This window comes from Dendrobates tinctorius, unplaced genomic scaffold (genome assembly GCF_039654945.1).
Source record: "Dendrobates tinctorius isolate UK_male_01 unplaced genomic scaffold, ASM3965494v1 ptg000087l, whole genome shotgun sequence".
Lineage (NCBI taxonomy): Eukaryota > Metazoa > Chordata > Amphibia > Anura > Dendrobatidae > Dendrobates > Dendrobates tinctorius.
This window is the reverse complement of record NW_027361755.1, coordinates 1,329,212-1,348,605: the sequence shown is the minus strand read 5'-3', so window position 1 is coordinate 1,348,605 and position 19,394 is coordinate 1,329,212. Positions and strand designations below refer to the sequence as shown.

General features: G+C 43.8%; 1 protein-coding gene across 4 annotated transcripts in view; it reads right to left on the bottom strand.

Moving 5' to 3' along the window:
* The window catches only part of SNX9 (sorting nexin 9), a 555,224-nt gene that overhangs the window by 144,563 nt on the left and 391,267 nt on the right, over window positions 1-19,394 (bottom strand). For all 4 annotated transcript variants that reach the window (XM_073585703.1, XM_073585704.1, XM_073585702.1 and 1 more), the window contains one exon: window positions 18,772-18,875. In XM_073585703.1, coding sequence (XP_073441804.1) covers window positions 18,772-18,875 — 104 coding nt within the window. The remainder of the gene's footprint in view (window positions 1-18,771; window positions 18,876-19,394) is intronic.

The window sequence follows — 19,394 nt, the reverse complement described above, 5'->3', positions numbered from 1 at the left end:
GGCTCTCCAGAAGTTTTTGGGTTTTGCTAATTTCTACCATAAAATTAGAAGCATTTTTTCTGGCATTGTTAAACCACTGACTGACTTGACCAAAAAGGGCGCTGATGTGGTGAATTGGTCTCCAGAGGCTGTCTCAGCATTTCAGGAGCTTAAGCAGAGATTCACTTCTGCTCCGGTTCTACGGCAACCTGACGCCTCACTCCCATTTCAGGTGGAGGTAGATGCTTCTGAGATTGGTGCAGGAGCCGTTTTGTCCCAAAGAGATCCAGTGACTTCTAAGATGAATCCCTGTGCCTTCTTTTCTCGAAAATTGTCCCCATCTGAACGTAACTATGATGTGGAGAATCGGGAATTGTTGGCCATGAAATGGGCATTTGAAGAGTGGAGACATTGGTTGGAGGGAGCTAGACAACAAGTGGTGGTCCTCACCGACCACAAGAATTTGATTTATCTTGAATCAGCCAAACGCTTGAATCCTAGACAGGCTAGGTGGGCCTTGTTTTTCACGCGTTTTAATTTTGTGGTCTCTTTTCTTCTGGGCACTAAGAATGCTAAGGCGGACGCCCTTTCTAGGAGTTTCTTTGCGGATTTTTTTGATGTGACCGAGCCTACTACCATTCTAAATGAGGGTGTAGTTCTTTCCGCCATCTCACCCAATTTGAGACGTGCCCTGGAGGAATTTCAGGACAAACCTGAACGTTGCCCTATGGGAAAATTGTATGTCCCTGACCAGTGGAGGAAGAGAGTAATGTCTGAAATTCATTGCTCCACATGTGCTGGTCATCCAGGTATTTTTGGTACCAGAGATTTGGTGAGTCTGTCTTTTTGGTGGCCTGCCTTATCTCGTGATGTCAAGAATTTTGTGCAGTCCTGTGGGACTTGTTCTCGGTCCAAGCACTGTTCTCGTTCTAGTGGGTTGTTGATGCCCCTGCCGGTGCCCAGGAGGCCATGGACTCATATCTCATTGGTCCCCGGTTTAAAGTGGGTGATATGGTTTGGTTGTCTTCAAAGAATTCCGTTTCTTTCCGTTTGGCTCCTCCAGTTACGTTTAAGATTCATAACGTGTTCCATAAATCCTAGTTGAAGAGGTTTGTAGAGCCAGTAGTTCCCATGGCGGCGCCTCCTGACCCTTTATTGGTTAAAGGTAATTTGGAGTGTGAGGTAGAGAAAATATTGGATTTTCGTTTGGCTAGACGGAGACTCCAGTACTTGGTCAAATGGAAGGGATATGGCCAGGAGGATAATTCTTGGGTCTCTGCTTCTGACATTCATGCCTAAAGATTGGTTTGTGCTTTTCACCGGGCCCATCCTGACCGGCCTGGTGGCGTGGATGAGGGGTCGGTGACCCCTCCTCAAGGGGGGTACTGTTGTGAATTATCTCTCTGGCTTCCCTCTGGTAATTACTGAAGGTAGTGGAGCTGGTCAGATTGACCGAGGGGTTGCGAGTTCTCTTACTGGGCTCCTTCTGGTGGTTACTGGAGGTAGTGGAGCTGATCTGATTGACAGAGGATTGCCACCTGATAATGAGCAAGACGACTGGAGATCTGGGGTTTCAAATTGGGATTTAAGACAGCCGACTCCCTCTATCCCTGTTGGTGATTTTCTTCCTGTGCCTCCTGAGGTCTGATGTCTCCTGCATGTTCAGCTAAGTGGTTCATTTGCTACTCTGTTTGCATTTGATCTGGTTTTGTCTATCTCTGCCTTGTGCGGGTCAGCCAGCTCTGGCTGGGGCTGTGCTGAATCACCGCCCATATGTTACTGCTTGTGCCAGTTTGTTTTGTCCCGTTATATTGGTCTCTTTTTGCTTTACTTTCAGAATATACCAGAATGCTGATATAGTGGGGGCGAAGTCGTGCGACTTCAGTGTTTTTTGTGTATCAGACGTGTTGGACCTTTGCAGGGTTTTTTGCATGATTGCAGACAGTGTCTTTCCTGTCTTGTCAGTGTGGGCCCCATCGTTTGCTCAGTCTATTTTTCTGCCTGCGTTTGTGTTTTCATCTTGTCTCACTCACAATATATGCTTGGGGGCTATCTATTCCTTTGGGGTCTGCTCCGGGGCAGTTTAGATTTCCCCTTTCTTGCTTTAGGCTTAGTTAGCTCTCCAGCTGTGCCGAGGTGTCTAGGATCATAGTAGGTACACTCCACAGCTACTGCTAGTTGTGTGGACAGGATCAGGGGTCTGCAATCCGCTTAGTTACCAACCTCCCTGGTTTTCTGTGGCTTAACCTGGGCCTGCTATCCTCCTCGGTGACCCATTCATAACAGACGGAATAGTATGTCTAATGGAAGAAAGGGGTTAAAAGGCAGACTAAGTATCATGGATATAGATCATAGTGCCATTGACCAAAAGGTATGATACCATAATTTACCAGTTTTTTTTAAAAACATCCTGCTATCACCCTTGGTTAAAAAATAGAGGAACTGCCAATGCACATTGATGGTAAAAATCTCCCAGGTCCTAATGGAAAACAACTGCCCTGATACTAAAGTGCCTAAGCACATGTAAAAACAAGGGAAAATAAAGTTTACTCTGAATCACCCTAAATCCAATGGAACCACATATTATGTGCATAAATTGCACTGAATACCTGAATATTGTGCCAGGATAGGATTTACCCTGACGTGCGTTTCGCCGATGCTTCTTACGGGGGCATACTGACTAGGGGGCATATGCACACATACACTACCGGTCAAAAGTTTGGGGTCACGCAGACAATTTTGTGTTTTCCATGAAAACACCAAGGGTACTTACCGGTAGCCGGTTTTTCCGGAGCCCATGACGGCACACATGAGAAAGGGGATCCGCCCAGTCAGGGCAGGAACCCTACTGAAGATAAAAGGGGCGGTACCTCTCCCTCGCTTCAGTTGGTTTAAAGAGCATGAGAGGTCCCCCGGGTTAGTACACATGGTAAAACTATCACCACATTATATCTAACTAAAAAAAGCACCCAAACTATTTTGCACACCAAAGGAGTGAAAAGGGGGGGAATATACAGGTGCAGTCATGGGCTCCAGAAAAACCGGCTACCGGTAAGTAACCTTGGTGTTTTACCCGTCTCCTAAGACGGCACACATGAGAGACTTTTGTAGAATAAGACATCTTAGGGAGGGACCACCGCTTGCAGCACCCTTCTACCAAAGGTTAGGTCAGTAGAGGAAGACAGATCAAGTCGGTAGTGCTTAAAAAAGGTTGAAGGTGAGGACCAAGTAGCGGCTTTACAAATCTGCTCAATCGATACCTCAGCCTTCTCTGCCCAGGAGGTAGCCACGGCTCTGGTGGAGTGAGCCTTGATGCCTTCTGGAACCGGAGCACCACTTGCGGAGTAGGATAACATAATGGCCTCCCTGATCCATCTGGCAATGGTACTCTTAGCTACCCCGTGCCCTTTTCTACTACCCTGAAAGGCTACAAAAAGGGACTGCTCTTTCCTCCACTGACTAGTTACTGACATATATTGTACTATGGCTCTTCTTACATCTAATGTATGGAACTTTTTCTCCCCAGGGTTTCTAGGATTGTTACAGAAAGATGGCAAGGAGATCTCCTGAGTCCTATGAAACTTTTTGACTACCTTGGGGAGATAGGCCGGGTCTGGTCTTAGAACCACTCGGTCATCCAAGATCTGTGTATATGGAGGACATATAGATAGAGCTTGTAGGTCGCTCACTCTTCGGGCTGATGTTAAGGCTACCAGTAAGACAGTTTTAAGTGTAAGCAGCTTTGGTGACAGCTCTAGTAGTGGTTCAAAGGGGTCTTTGGTTAAGGCCTCTAAGACTAGGTTGAGGTCTCAGGGTGGTATCTTTGGGATAATGACCGGCCTTGACCTGCCACAGGACTTTATGAATCGGGACACCCACCTATTAGCTGCTAAGTTGCAGTTATATAGAGCCCCCAAAGCTGAGACTTGGACTTTGAGTGTGTTAGTGGCTAACCCCAGTTGTAGCCCCGACTAAGAATTTTAGGATAGGTCCCACTGGCGCTACATCCCCCAAGGGTTCCCCCAGGAAGTCTAGGAACTTTTTCCACGTTCTACCGTAGATTTGGGATGTTATAGGTTTCCTACTTTTCAACAGGGTGGAGCCTAACCCTGGAGAGAATCCCTGGCGACTCAGTAGCACCCTCTCAAATTCCAGGCTGCTGAGAGTGGACCACTGGTCCCTGGGAAAGGTGGTCTGGAATCTCCGGTAATATCCACGGATCTGTCACCGACATGAGTCTCAGAAGGGAGAACCAAGGTCTCCTCGGACAAAACGGAGCTATAAGAATTATTCTCGCTCGATCCTCCCTGATTTTCCTGACCACTACTGGGATCATTGTTATCGGGGGAAATGCATAGGCCAGGATGAACTTCCAGGGTATTTGTAGGGCATCTACTGCGGAGGGGTTTTCCCTTGGATTTAGTAAGCAGAACTTCCTGACCTTCCGGTTGTGTGCGGTAGCGAACAGGTCTATTTCTGGTTTGCCCCAGGCCTGAACTATTTGTTGGAAGACTTGGGGGTTTAGGGACCATTCCCCTTGTCTTAGGTGCCTCGACTCAGGAAGTCTGCCTGTATATTTTCTACCCCCTTTATGTGCAGTGCTGTGATGGATAACAGATGTTGCTCTGCTAGCTGGAAGAGTAGATCCGATATTTGCATGAGGCCCCGAGATATCGTTCCCCCCTGGTGATTGATGTAGGCTACTACTGCCTGATTGTCCGTCATGACTCGGGTGTGGCGGCCCCGAAGTAAAGGAAGGAAATGTTTCACGGCTTTTTCCACTGGCCATAGTTCTTTTACATTTGAACCGTGATCCTTTTCTAGCGAGGACCAGGTCCCCTGTATTGAGTGGGATTCTCAGGTGTGCTCCCCATCCTGTGGCACTCGCGTCTGTTGTAATAATGTCCTCGACTGGTTTTTGCCACGGGACACCAGCTGTTAGATTCTTTTCTACAGTCCACCAGAGCAGGGAATCTCTTACAGCCACTGAGAGACATAGTTTGCCTTCTAAATGCCCTTTTAATTGTTTCTGTGCTGACAGAACTTCTCACTGTAGTTGCCTTAAGTGGTACTGCGCCCATGCTACTGCGGGTATGTATGATGTCAACGAGCCTAAAAGGGACATTGCGTTCCTCAGTGTCATATTTGTTCTTTGTATTGCTGTGCGAGCTAGGCCTCTTATCTTGGTCACTTTGCTCTCTGGTAGGAGGCAGTGTTGTTGCTCGGAGTCCAATATCAACCCTAGGAAGGATTGCTCTTTTACTGGGGTTATCCTTGACTTGGGGATGTTTACTATCCATCCTAGTCCTACTAGAATTGCTATCACTTCCTTCACTTGATGTGCGCAGTGGGACTCCGACCTCCCTATTACAAGAAAGTCATCTAGGTATGGGACGATCACTATGTCCCTGGATCGAAGAAAAGACATTACTTCGGCCATCACTTTGGTGAATACTCTGGGGGCTGTAGACAGGCCAAACGGAAGGGCTGCGTATTGGTAGTGTTTCACCTGCCCCTGGACATAGAATGCTACTCTCAAATATTTTTGATACTCCCGATGAATTGGGATGTGATAGTAGGCATCTTTTAAGTCTATCACTGCCATGAGGCAATGCTGGAACAGGATCTTTGTGGCCATGTTGATGGACTCCATTTTGAAGGAGCAATTGTCTACCCACTGATTGAGTCTCCTCAGGTTGACAATGGTTCTCCAAGAGCCGTCTGGTTTTTGTATTAAGAAGAGGGGGGAGTAGAACCCCCTTCCTTCTTCTTGCACTGGGACTTCCTGTAGGACTTGTTTTTTCACTAGTCCCAAGACTTCCGTCTCCAGGGCAAGCTGTTGCTCTTGGGCTTTCCTTCTGGGTGTCATTATGACGGTATGCCTGGGCGGACGGATGAATTTTATTTTTTAACCGTCCTTTATTATGTTTAGGACCCATGTACTGGGGGAGATATTCGCCCAGGTGGAAAGGAAGAGAGAAAGCCTTCCCCCTACCTCCGGCCCAATGTCATTGGGGAGATTTTTTGGAGGAAGTGGAGGGCCCTTTAAACATATAGCCCGATCCTCTTCTTTCTTTAAAGTCCCAGTTTTTTCTATCTCCCGGGGGACGACCCCTGTTAAATCTCCTCCTCCGAAAGGGCTGCTTTTTAGGTTCTCACAGAAATCGGGGAAAGCTTTTCTTCCTATCCCCCGCATGTTCCAAAATCTCTTCTAGCTTTTTTCCGAAGAGGAATTGGCCATCGCATGGAATGGAACAATAACCTATGTTTTGATGGAAAGTCTCCGGGACACCCTTTAAGCCACAGGGCTCGTCTAGCCGCATTTGACAGGCTTGCCGCTCTAGCTGTCAACCTTGCGGAATCTGCAGAGGAATCTGCTAGGAAAGCCGCTGCTCCGTGTACCAGTGTCAAATTAGACAGAATTTCGTCCCTAGGAACTCTATCCTTTATCTGGTCCTCTATTTGTTGTAGCCAGACCATGAGGGCACGAGCGGTACAGGTACCAGCTATCGCTGGCTTTAATCCACCTGCTGAAGCTTCCCAGACATGCTTTAGGAAACAGTCTGCTTTTTTATCAAGCGGGTCTTTCAACACGCCAGAGTCCTTTAATGGTAGAGATACCTTTTTTGAGGATCTGGCTACGGCCCCATCAATTTTAGGGACTTTTTCCCAGGTTTCTGAATCCTTTTGCTCAAAAGGGTACCTCCTCTTTGATGTGGAAGGTAAGCCCCCTGACCTCTCCGGTTTTTTCCATTCCCTGTCAATTAGTGCTTTTACTTTATCATTTACAGGTAAGGTACGTTTTCTCTTTTCCTCCAGCCCTCCAAACATTACATCCTCTAATGATTTGGGAGTCTTTTCCTCTTTAAGGCCCATTGTAGCCCTGATAGCTTTGACCAGCTTTTCCACATCCTCCGTTGGGAAACATGGACGGCCGCCTATATCGCTGTCCGAGGAGGATACTGAGGACTGAGTAGAGGAAGAGGAGGTGGAGGGGGAATAGGATCTATCCCGCCCCTTCTGCCTTGGCGAAGCCTCTGAATCGGAGCTCCTTCTACGGTTTCTTTTATCTTTCTTTTTAAGGGCTGCCTTTAGGGAACCTTTCACCTCCTGTTGTATTAACTCTTTAAGGCTAGTCACCAAATCAGGGGTCTCCTCCTGTATAGTTTTGTTTATACAGTCAGCGCAGAGGTCTTTCTGCCACTGATCTGCTAGAGGGTGTTTGCAAAAGGCGCATTCTCTATTCTTGGTTTTGCTGCTAGCCTTCCTCGACCCCTAGTGATCAAACAGAGAAAATGGAACCCTGTTACCATAAGGGTGACATTCAAGTAGATCACTCACCACCGCTGTCAATCAGGGGTACCGATCTCGGAGGCTCCTCAGATGCACTTGTGATGTTTCTCCTTGACGTCTCAGAGTCATGCCGGTTGCGTTTATGACTGCCACTCCCATCACTCGAACGACTGCTCCTGGTATGCTGGCGGCTCGGCCTGGCATCTGGCGAGAGCTCTTGCTGCTGACGCTGCTGACGCTGCTCGTCTTGCCCCACTTCCATCATGAAGCCTTGGGCATGAGTGCGTCTTCTGTGGTCATCCCCCTTATGTAAGGGGGATCCACTGCACTCTCCGCCTCCTCCGGTTACCCCCACAGCCCCTCCCTCCCACTGCCATGCCGCCAGGATCTCCTTTCGCCGGCCGGCGCTGTTTGCTATGGGCGCCGCCATCTTGGATCACCGGCGCCGCCTCCCGATGTCACGCGGGCACGCCCCTTTCCCAGCATGCCCTGCGTGTGACGTCAGAGGGGCGCAACCCGGAAGCGGCCGCTCCTTGACGCTCCTGCGCTGCTTCTGGATGCGGCAGAGGGGGGAGAGGGCGGCGCGGCAGCCACGGCAGAGCCCCAGGACCCCAGCCGTGCTGTTTCTGCACCCGCTCGGACGCTGAGCCCCCGGGGGACCCGCGGACGGCGCTTCCCCCTCCCGACACAGCGCTCAGGAACCAGCCTGATCTTCCACGCCGGCACGAGAGGGGCAGGTACGTGATCTTCAGATCACGGGTCCCTGTCAGGACAGGAAACCCAACTGAAGCAAGGGAGAGGTACCGCCCCTTTTATCTTCAGTAGGGTTCCTGTCCTGACTGGGCGGATCCCCTCTCTCATGTGTGCCGTCATGGGAGATGGGATAACTCAAACTTTTATTAATCAAATGAGTTGCCAAATGAATTTAAAATCAAGTCCAGACATTGACAAGGTTCGAAAAAAAGATTTTTATATGAAATAATTTTCTCTTTCATACTTTGTTTTGTCAACAATGCTCCCTTTGCAGCAATTACAGCATTGCAGACCTTTGGCATTCTAGCAGTTAATTTGCTGAGGTAATCTGGATAAATTTCACCCCATACTTCCAGAAGCCCCTCCCACAAGTTGGTTTGGCTTGATGGGCACTTTTTGCATACCATACAGTCAAGCTGCTCCCACAAATGGGCACAAATAATGAAATTGGGGGTGGCATGGGGTTAGAACAGTTAATAATTTAAGAAAGAATAGAGGTACAGAGAGATACATAAAGTGCATGTACAGTCATGGCCAAAAGTATTGACACCACTGCAATTCTGTCAGATAATACTCAGTTTCTTCCTGTAAATGATTGCAAACACAAATTCTTTGGTATTATTATCTTCATTTAATTTGTCTTAAATGAAAAAACACAAAAGAGAATGAAGCAAACGATCACTGGGTTTTGGCCGTTGCAGCTGAAAAGAGGAAATCGGAAAACCAGGGGAAGAGTCTTGAGGAGATCATTTGCATATTCCCAGTGCCTTCTGGGATAAGTGAAGAGTCTCCGCGAGCTCAACGATCACTGGGTTTTGGCCGTTGCAGCTGAAAAGAGGAAATCGGAAAACCAGGGGAAGAGTCTTGAGATCATTTGCATATTCCCAGTGCCTTCTGGGATAAGTGAAGAGTCTCCGCGAGCTCAACGATCACTGGGTTTTGGCCGTTGCAGCTGAAAAGAGGAAATCGGAAAACCAGGGGAAGAATTTTGGCTCATCTTTCATCGTTTTTAAGAAATCTCAAGATGGAAGAGGCCAAGAGCCATTTGGTGAGCTGCATTTCTTGCTACATGTTCACAGATTTACCAGTGGAAAAGCCAAACTTCACATGCCACAAATGCAAGCTTGTGACCCTGTTGGAGGAAAAGTTGCAAAATCTCGAAGAGAGGTTAGCTACGTTGAAGATCATTAAGGAAGGCGAAGAGTTCTTGGACAGAGCAGAATTATCTCTTCATGTTACAGAAAGAGAAGAAATTCGAAGTGCACCCAGAGAAGCAGGAGGATCAGGAGGCAGTCAGCACCCATACTGCTCAGAAACCAGTACCAGGCTCTCACGCAGGAAAACGATGAAGAAATACATCAGGATAAGACTTTGCCAACAAACAGCAACCTTGTACGCCTTCAGAGTCCTCCTGGATGGAGAAAGAAAAATGTTGTGAAGAAGAAAGGGAGAGTGGTGGTCATGGGGGATTCCCTGTTGAGAGGAACAGAGGCCGCTATCTGCAGACCGGATATAACTTCAAGAGAAATGTGCTGTCTTCCAGGTGCAAAAATTAAAGATGTGTCTGACAGGATATCAGGACTCTTCAGACCTACAGATGACTACCCATTCCTGCTACTACATGTGGGGACAAATGACACCGCAAGAAACGACCTGGAAACCATCTGCAGAGACTTTGAAGACTTAGGCAAGAAAGTTAAAGAACTGGGAGCGCAGGTGGTCTTCTCTTCCATCCTCCCAGTGGATGGCCATGGAACAAGGAGGTGGAATAAGATTCTGCAGGTGAACAACTGGCTACGTCGATGGTGCCGTCAGCAACGATTTGGATTTCTGGATCACGGAGTGAACTACTTATACGATGGACTACTTGCTAGAGATGGGGTGCACCTTACGAAGACTGGAAAGCAGGTATTTGGAAGTCGCCTTGCTACACTTGTAAGGAGAGCTTTAAACTAGAACAACATGGGAAGGGAAGCAAAAGACCAGAAAAAGCCATACACCTGACAAATGCTATTGAGAAATCTGCTATTAGAAGTGGAAAGGAAGAACAAAGACGAAAGAATCTAATTAATAAAAATATTGGAGAAAGAGAAACCAATCACAAACTAAAATGTTTCTATACTAATGCACAAAGCATGGGCAACAAACAAGGAGAATTGGAACTACTAACACAGGAAAAGAAATATGATGTCATTGGAATCACTGAAACTTGGTGGGACAATACACATGATTGGAATACAAGACTAGAAGGATACAACTTATTTGCAAGAAACAGACTTGATAAACGAGGAGGGGGTGTCGCATTGTATGTTAGAAATGCGTATATCTGCACAGAGATTGAAGCTTTAGAGACTGGGAGTTCTGTGGAAACTGTTTGGGTAAGAATACAAGGACAGAACAATGGAAAGGACACCATTGTAGGCATTTACTACAGGCCGCCTGTGCAAGCTGAAGATATGGATGAACTCTTTATGCATCAAATGGCCAAGTTCTCCAAAAAATATGACATAGTTGTCATGGGAGATTTCAACTATCCAGACATTTGTTGGGAATCTCTCTCAGGCAAAACTAACAGGTCAAGGAAATTCTTATCCTTTCTTGCTGACAACTTTATCTTCCAAAAGGTAAAGGAGAAAACAAGGGGAACTGCTACCTTGGATCTAATCCTTATAAACAGGGAGGAAATGGTTGAGGAGGTAAAAGTGGCTGGGACCCTAGGAGGTAGCGACCATGCTATTTTAGAATTTTGGATAACTAGAGGCGGAAGACCTGTGAAGACTCAGACGTCAAGGTTAGATTTCAGAAAGGCAGATTTTAAGGGATTCAGAAAGAGAATTGGAGGGATCCAATGGCTGGATATCCTTAAAGACAAAAATGTCCAGGAAGGATGGGAAATCTTGAAAAATGAAATTCTCAAAGCACAGTTGTTAACAATTCCGAAAAGAGGGAAGAATAGGAAGCATTTAAGGAAACCAGGATGGATGAACACAGAACTTAAGCACATGCTAAAAAGGAAGAAAAAAATGTTTATAAAATGGAAAGAGGGAGGCATATCTAAAGAAGAATATAATACTGTCTGCAGAACCTGCAGGGCACAAATCAGATTATCTAAAGCTGAAAATGAATTGAGGCTTGCAAGAGATGTCAAAAGCAATAATAAAGGATTTTGGGGATATGTCAAAAGTAAAAGAAAAGTCAAAGATGCTATAGGATTTTTACAGGATGAAAATGATGAAATGGTAAGACAGGATGTTGAGAAGGCTGACCTTTTAAATTCCTATTTTGCATCTGTTTTCTCTCAGAAAGGAAATGTAACATCAACTGTTATTCACTGTCCTATTAAGGGAATAGAAGAATCCAGGATATCTATAAACAGAAAGATAGTGAGGAAACACTTAGCTAACCTAAATGAATTCAAGTCTCCAGGTCCAGATGAATTACACCCCAGAGTACTGAAGGAGATAGCAGAAGAAATTTTTGAACCCCTCTCCATAATCTTTGAAAATTCTTGGAGAACAGGAGAAGTGCCAGAAGACTGGAGAAGAGCAAATGTTGTTCCTATCTTCAAAAAGGGGAAGAAGGTGGACCCAGGCAACTATAGGCCGGTGAGTCTGACTTCTATACCAGGAAAGATCTTTGAACAAATTATTAAACAACATGTATGTCAATACCTGGATAAGAATGAAGTAATTAAACAGAGTCAGCATGGGTTTGTAACTAATAAGTCATGTCAGACTAACTTAATTTCCTTCTATGACGGTATCACTGATTGGGTGGATCAAGGAAATGCTGTAGATATAGTATATCTTGACTTCAGCAAAGCATTTGACAAAGTCTCTCATACAATCCTTATTGAAAAAATGACTAAGTATGGAATGGACAAGGCAACTGTTAGGTGGATTCATAACTGGCTTAGTGATCGGACCCAAAGAGTGGTCGTAAATTGCTGCACATCCAGTTGGAAGAATGTCTCAAGTGGGGTACCACAGGGCTCTGTCCTGGGCCCTGTATTGTTCAACATCTTTATCAATGATTTAGATGAAGGAATTGAGGGTAAACTGATTAAATTTGCTGATGACACAAAGCTAGGAGGGATAGCTAATACTAGAGAAGAGAGAGAGAGGATTCAAAAAGATTTAAATAAACTGGAGAAGTGGGCAGCAACTAACAGAATGGTTTTTAACAGGGAGAAATGCAAAGTACTACATCTGGGCAATAAAAATGAAAAAAGCATATATAGAATGGGAGGAATAGGGCTAAGTGACAGCACATGTGAAAAAGACTTGGGTATACTAATAGATCACAGACTGAATATGAGTCAACAGTGTGATGCAGCAGCAAAAAAGGCAAATGCAATTCTAGGATGTATTAACAGAAGCATACAGTCTAGATCACGTGAAGTAATTATTTCCCTCTACTCCTCTTTGGTCAGGCCTCATCTGGAATATTGTGTCCAATTTTGGGCACCACATTTTAAAAAAGACATCAACAAACTGGAGCAAGTTCAGAAAAGAGCGACCAGAATGGTGACCGGTCTGCAAACCCTGTCTTATGAGGAAAGGTTGCAGGATTTGGGAATGTTTAGTTTGCAAAAGAGAAGACTGAGAGGAGACTTAATAGCTGTCTACAAATATCTAAAGGGCTGTCACATTGTAGAAGGATCTACTTTATTCTCATTTGCACAAGGAAAGACTAGAAGCAATGGGATGAAGCTGAATGGGAGGAGACACAGATTAGATATTAGAAAAAACTTTTTGACAGTTAGAGTGATCAATGAGTGGAACAGGCTGCCACGAGAAGTGGTGAGTTCTCCTTCAATGGAAGTCTTCAAACAGAGGCTGGACAGCCATCTAACTGGGATGATTTAGCGAATCCTGCTTTGAGCAGGGGGTTGGACCAGATGGCCCAGGAGGTCCCTTCCAACTCTACGATTCTATGAAAAAGCAAAACATTGATCATTTCACACAAAACTCCAAAAATGGGCCAGACAAAAGTATTGGCACCCTCAGCCTAATACTTGGTTGCACAACCTTTAGCCAAAATAACTGCGACCAACCGCTTCCGGTAACCATCAATGAGTTTCTTACAATGCTCTGCTGGAATTTTAGACCATTCTTCTTTGGCAAACTGCTCCAGGTCCCTGATATTTGAAGGGTGCCTTCTCCAAACTGCCATTTTTACATCTCTCCACAGGTGTTCTATGGGATTCAGGTCTGGAGTCATTGCTGGCCACCTTAGAAGTCTCCAGTGCTTTCTCTCAAACCATTTTCTAGTGCTTTTTGAAGTGTGTTTTGGGTCATTGTCCTGCTGGAAGACCCACGACCTCTGAGGGAGACCCAGCTTTCTCACACTGGGCCCTACATTAAGCTGCAAAATTTGTTGGTAGTCTTCAGACTTCATAATGCCATGCACACAGTCAAGCAGTCCAGTGTCAGAGGCAGCAAAACAACCCCAAAACATCAGGGAACCTCCGCCATGTTTGACTGTAGGGACCGTGTTCTTTTCTTTGAATGCCTCTTTTTTTCTCCTGTAAACTCTATGTTGATGCCTTTGCCCAAAAAGCTCTACTTTTGTCTCATCTGACCAGAGAACATTCTTCCAAAATGTTTTAGGCTTTTTCAGGTAAGTTTTGGCAAACTCCAGCCTGGCTTTTTTATGTCTCGGGGTAAGAAGTGGGATCTTCCTGGGTCTCCTACCATACAGTCCCTTTTCATTCAGACACCGACGGATAGTACGGGTTGACACTGTTGTACCCTCGGACTGCAGGGCAGCTTGAACTTGTTCGGATGTTAGTCGAGGTTCTTTATCCAACATCCGCACAATCTTGCATTGAAATCTCTTGTCAATTTTTCTTTTCCGTCGACATCTAGGGAGGTTAGCCCCAGTGCCATAGGCTTTAAATTCTTGATGACACTGCGCACGGTAGACACAGGAACATTCTGGTCTTTGGAGATGGACTTGTAGCCTTGAGATTGCTCATGCTTCCTCACAATTTGTTTTCTCAAGTCCTCAGACAGTTCTTTGGTCTTCTTTCTTTTCTCCATGCTCAATGTGGTACACACAAGGACACAGGACAGAAGTTGAGTTAACTTTAATCCATGTCAACTGGCTGCAAGTGTGATTTAATTGTTGCCAACACCTGTTAGGTGCCACAGGTAAGTTACAGATGCTATAACACAAACTAGAGAAGTATCACATGATTTTTCGAACAGTGCCAATACTTTTGTCCACCCTCTTTTTTATGTTTGGTGTGGAATTATATCCAATTTGGCTTTATGACAATTCTTTTTCTGTTTTTTCATTTAAGACAAATTAAATGAAGATAATAATACCAAAGAATTTGTGTTTGCAATCATTTTCAGGAAGAAACTGAGTATTATCTGACAGAAATGCAGGGGTGTCAATACTTTTGGCCATGACTGTATACTAATGCCAGAAGCCTCACCAACAAAAGTAATTGAGTAATTAGAATGAATTTTGCTGGAACATAATTATGACATGGTGCGCATATCTCAGGCATAGCTGGGCGAGAGCCATGACTGGGCTGTTAATTTGCAGGGCTATAGTCTGTTCAGAAATGACCGTACAAATAAGTGGGTTAAAAGTTGAAAACAAAGGGTGGTTATTAATGGAGCACACTCGGACTGGGTCACAGTTAGCAGTGGGGTACCACAGGGGTCAGTATTGGGCTTGCTTCTTAACATATTTATTAAATGACTTTGTAGGGCGCATAGAGAGAAGAATTTCAATATTTGCATTTGACACTAAACTCTGCAGGGTAATCAATAGAGAGGAGGATAATTTTACATTACAGGAGGATTTATGTAAACTAGAAGCTTGGGCTGATAAATGGCAAATGAGCTTTAATGGGGATAAATGTAAGGTCATACACTTGGGCAGAAGAAATAAGATGTATAATTATGTGCTTAATTGTAAAACACTGGGCAAAACTGTCGCTGAAAAAGACCTGGGTGTATGGGTGGACGACAAACTCACATTTAGTGGCCAGTGTAAGGCAGCTGCTGCAAAGGCAAGTAAAATAATGGGATGCATTAAAAGAGGCATGGATGCTCATGAGGAGAACTTAATTTTACCCATATACAAGTCACTAGTGCGACCACACTTAGAATACTGTGTACAGTTCTGGTCTCAGGTGTATAAGAAAGACATAGGTGAACTGGAACGGGTGCAGAGAAGAGCAACCAAGGTTATTAGAGAACTGGGGGGTCTGTAATACCAAGACAGGTTATTACACTTGGGGGTATTTAGTTTGAAAAAGGAAGGCTTAGGGGTGATATTATTACAATGTATAAATATATGCGGGGACAGTACAAAGACCTTTCTAATGATCTTTTTACTCTTAGACCTGTGATGGGGACAAGGGGGCATCCTCAACGTCTGGAGGAAAGAAGGTTTAAGCATACTCACAGACGCGGATTCTTTACTGTAAGAGCAGTGAGACTATGGAACTCTGCCATATGATGCTGTAATGAGTGATTTGCTACTAAAATTTAAGAAGGGCATGGATGCCTTTCATGAAAAGTATAATACTACAGGTTATATACACTAGTTACCTTGATATTGCGTTGATCCAGGGAGCTAGTCTGATTGCCGTATGTGGAGTCGGGAAGCAATTTTTTTCCCCAATGTGAAGCGGTTTGCCACATGGGATTTTTTTGTCTTCCTCTGGATCAACATGTTAAGGCAGGTTTGGATAAAATATGGGTTGAACTAGATGGACTTAAAGTCTCCCTTCAACCTTAACTATGTTACAACAGCTCAATGGGGTTGAGATCTGGTGACTGCGCTGGCCACTCCATTACAGATAGAATACCAGCTGCCTGCTTCTTCCCTAAATACTTCTTGAATAATTTGGAGGTGTGCTTTGGGTCATTGTCCTGTTGTAGGATAAAATTGGCTCCAATCAAGCGCTGTCCAAAGGGTATGGCATGGCGTTGTAAAATGGAGTGATAGCCTTCTTTATTCAAAATCCCTTTTACCTTGTACAAATCTCCCACTTTACCAGCACCAAAGCAACCCCAGACCATCACATTACCTCCACCATGCTTGACAGATGGCATCAGGCACTCTTCCAGCATCTTTTCAGTTGTTCTACGTCTCACAAATGTTCTTCTATGTGATCCTAACACCTCAAACTTGGATTCGTCTGTCCATAACACTTTTTTCCAATCTTCCTCTGTCCAATGTCTGTGTTCTTTTGCCCATATTAATCTTTTCCTTTTATTAGCCAGTCTCCGATATGGCTTTTTCATTGCCTCTCTGCCCTGAACACCAGCATCCCGGTGTCTCCTCTTCACTGCAGATGTTGACACTGGCGTTTTGCCTGTACAATTTAATGAAGCTGCCAGTTGAGGACCTGTGAGGCATCGGCTTCTCAAACTACATACTCTAATGTACTAAGAAGGGCTTCCCACTTCTTTCTACTCTGGTTAGAGCCTGTTTGTGCTCTCCTCTGAAGGGAGTAGTAACACCGTTAGAGGAAATCTTCAGTTTCTTTGCAATTTCTTGCATTAAATAGCCTTCATTTCTAAGAACAAGAATAGACTGTCGAGTTTCACATGAAATTTCTTTTTTTCTGTCCATTTTGAGAGTTTAATGGAACCAACAAATATAATGCTCCAGATTCTCAACTAGCTCAAAGGAAGGTCAGGTTTATAGCTTCTCCAATCAGCCAAACAAAAAGTACACTGGAGTGATGGTTGTTGGAAATGGGCCTCTATACACCTATGAACATATTGCATTACAAACCAGATGTTTGCAGCTAGAACAGTCATTTACCACATTAACAATGTATAGTGTATTTCTGAATCATTTAATGTTAGCTTCATTGGAAAAAAAACTGCTTTTCTTTAAAAAATAAGGAAATTTCTAAGTGACCCTGAACTTTTGAACAGTAGTGTACATATACACACCTGTTTTAGTGGGAGGGGTGAGTGAAGAGATCCTTTTCTAACTATATTTAGAATTGAGAGTCCTCAGTGGTTAACTGAAAAAATGGTAACAAACTGCAAGCTTTCGAGACTACTGAGGTCTCCATCAGGTACAGGCTAATACAAAATCTGAAGAATCACATATTTAAACACAAAACAGCAAAGAAATAATGCATTAGATAAGACAAGTGACGTGAAGCAGAACTATCTTTATGGGAGAGAGAGAAACAGTTGTGTCCATAAATATTGGAATAGTTCATAGATAAGGAGTGTGAAAGTTTTATTGTCCTCTGATTGAGATCTGGTTCTGTGTTGTGATGCCCCCCACAAGGTTTGAGGAGTAAATTCCTTAATTGATGTAGGTTTCAATAGACTTCTTTTGACTGCTTCTGCTTGGAAGCTGCTCATTATTTTATATATACAACGGTAGTTAACAAGAAAAAAGACGGCGCTTCAGAAAATACATTAGCGGCGTTTTCCTGAGGCGTCTTGTTATGGCAAAATCTCAATGAGTATTTAGGACATCTTGTTCACATACCCCAACATTACCTTCCACTAATACAAACCCACTAGTGATGCCCAACCATTACAGACACATGACGGTGATGTACAGTAACTGGGGAAAAAAGGACTTCCCTGAACATATGGTGGTTATGCCCAACACTACTTCTAAGCTATAGTTTTAATGATTGTCACAGATGTGTAATGTTGACCCTGTTACCATGATGTTCTTAAATTTCCCACTGCATTGATTAAACTAAAACATAAATACACTACTATAACCTCTCATGTAGGGCATAAAGCTACTATTACCCTTTTATGCAGTACCCCACAATTATTAAATAAGGGTCATCAACTATATGTTGAGTAAATTGTACCTACAGCCAACTGTTAATACCCACATTTAATAAATATCTGAAAACAGTTGAAACAATTTAGCAATACAATCTAATTTCTTACATCATTCACAAACCAATAACAGATTTATTATACATCACTTACACTTTTCACGTTATCCAAAGACAATTTCTCCATTCTCACCTTAACCCCCTTCATGCCCTTTGCCTCCCTGCTCTACTCCTTCTTTGTTCTTCAATACTCCACACTCAGTTTTTAAAGAGGCTGTCCACTACTTTTACATTGATTATATCATTAAAATACGGCATCAATGTCACCCCCGCCGATTAGCTGTTATCGGTGGCGAGGGAAGGCTGGAAATACTTAATTGCGGAGCTTGACCATTTACTTGTAGACACCAGGGCTTGTTACTGCATATACGCCTCCTATGCTAATCAATAGGAGGCGGATGTGTACTACCCTAAGGCGGCCACTACAAGTAGACTGTTAATATCCTCAAATAAGTACTTCTGACCACGAGCGACACCAGCGACAACAGTTGATCCACGGGGGTGCCTGGTGTCGGCCCGCGGCCGATCAGACATTGATGCCCTATCCTAAAAATAGGGCATCAATATTAAAGTCGTGGAAAACATCTAAGAGTTTTCAAAGTTCTCCATGTTGGGTTTTTCTTTATACATTATAATTAAAACTGTTCTATTGCTTATTGTCTTAGGTTGGACATATAAGGTCACTACATCACATACAATGTTCCTAAGATAATAAGAACACACTAATATTTATTCAATTACCATTTTTTTCTTATAGAATGTTTACTTTCTTTCACAGTTGCCAGTACCTTAAGCTTGTTCTGTATTTTATGCTGTTTTCATTGCTGAATGCATTTAATAAAAAGAATACTGAAAACAAAACCTATGTTTTTTGTTACTTAACATACGTCCTGTGCATCGCTTCCAGTGCTCCTGGCCTACATTAAGTAAGTCCTTCACACCATCATCCATTGATCTGGTGAACCTGCTGACCGCTTCACACTTCTGTTCCCTGTAGAAACAAAAACACATTTAAAATACAATCATACACAGTTCCATTACTAATAAAACACGTTAAACTAGAAAAGGTTTCTATCCTTGCACATCTAATCATCCAATGCCACAGCAAAAAAAAAAAGGGAGTTTTATAAAGACCAACACATAACAAGATAAGCTAATTAGTATGGGGAAAAGACACATTAGAAGAACACTGTCATTTTAGTCTTCCCCCAGCTGTCAGATGCAGTTAGTTCCAAACATTAAAGTGCCACTAACTTCGGATAGCAGAAAGAAGCTTTCTCTAGATCTAAAAATAAAAGAAACCAAATGATCGCAAATTCTAGGCACTGACTATAACTAACAACTTTTATAAAGAATTGCATGGATTCATAATATATTTAAAGAAATTAAAAAAAAACAAGGCCAGTACAAATCTATAAATGTAAATTTTAAATACAAAAATACTAGCAGTATCCAAGAAAACATTTTTTCCTTGTTTTCTTATAGCTGCAAGTGATATAACAAGAGAGAT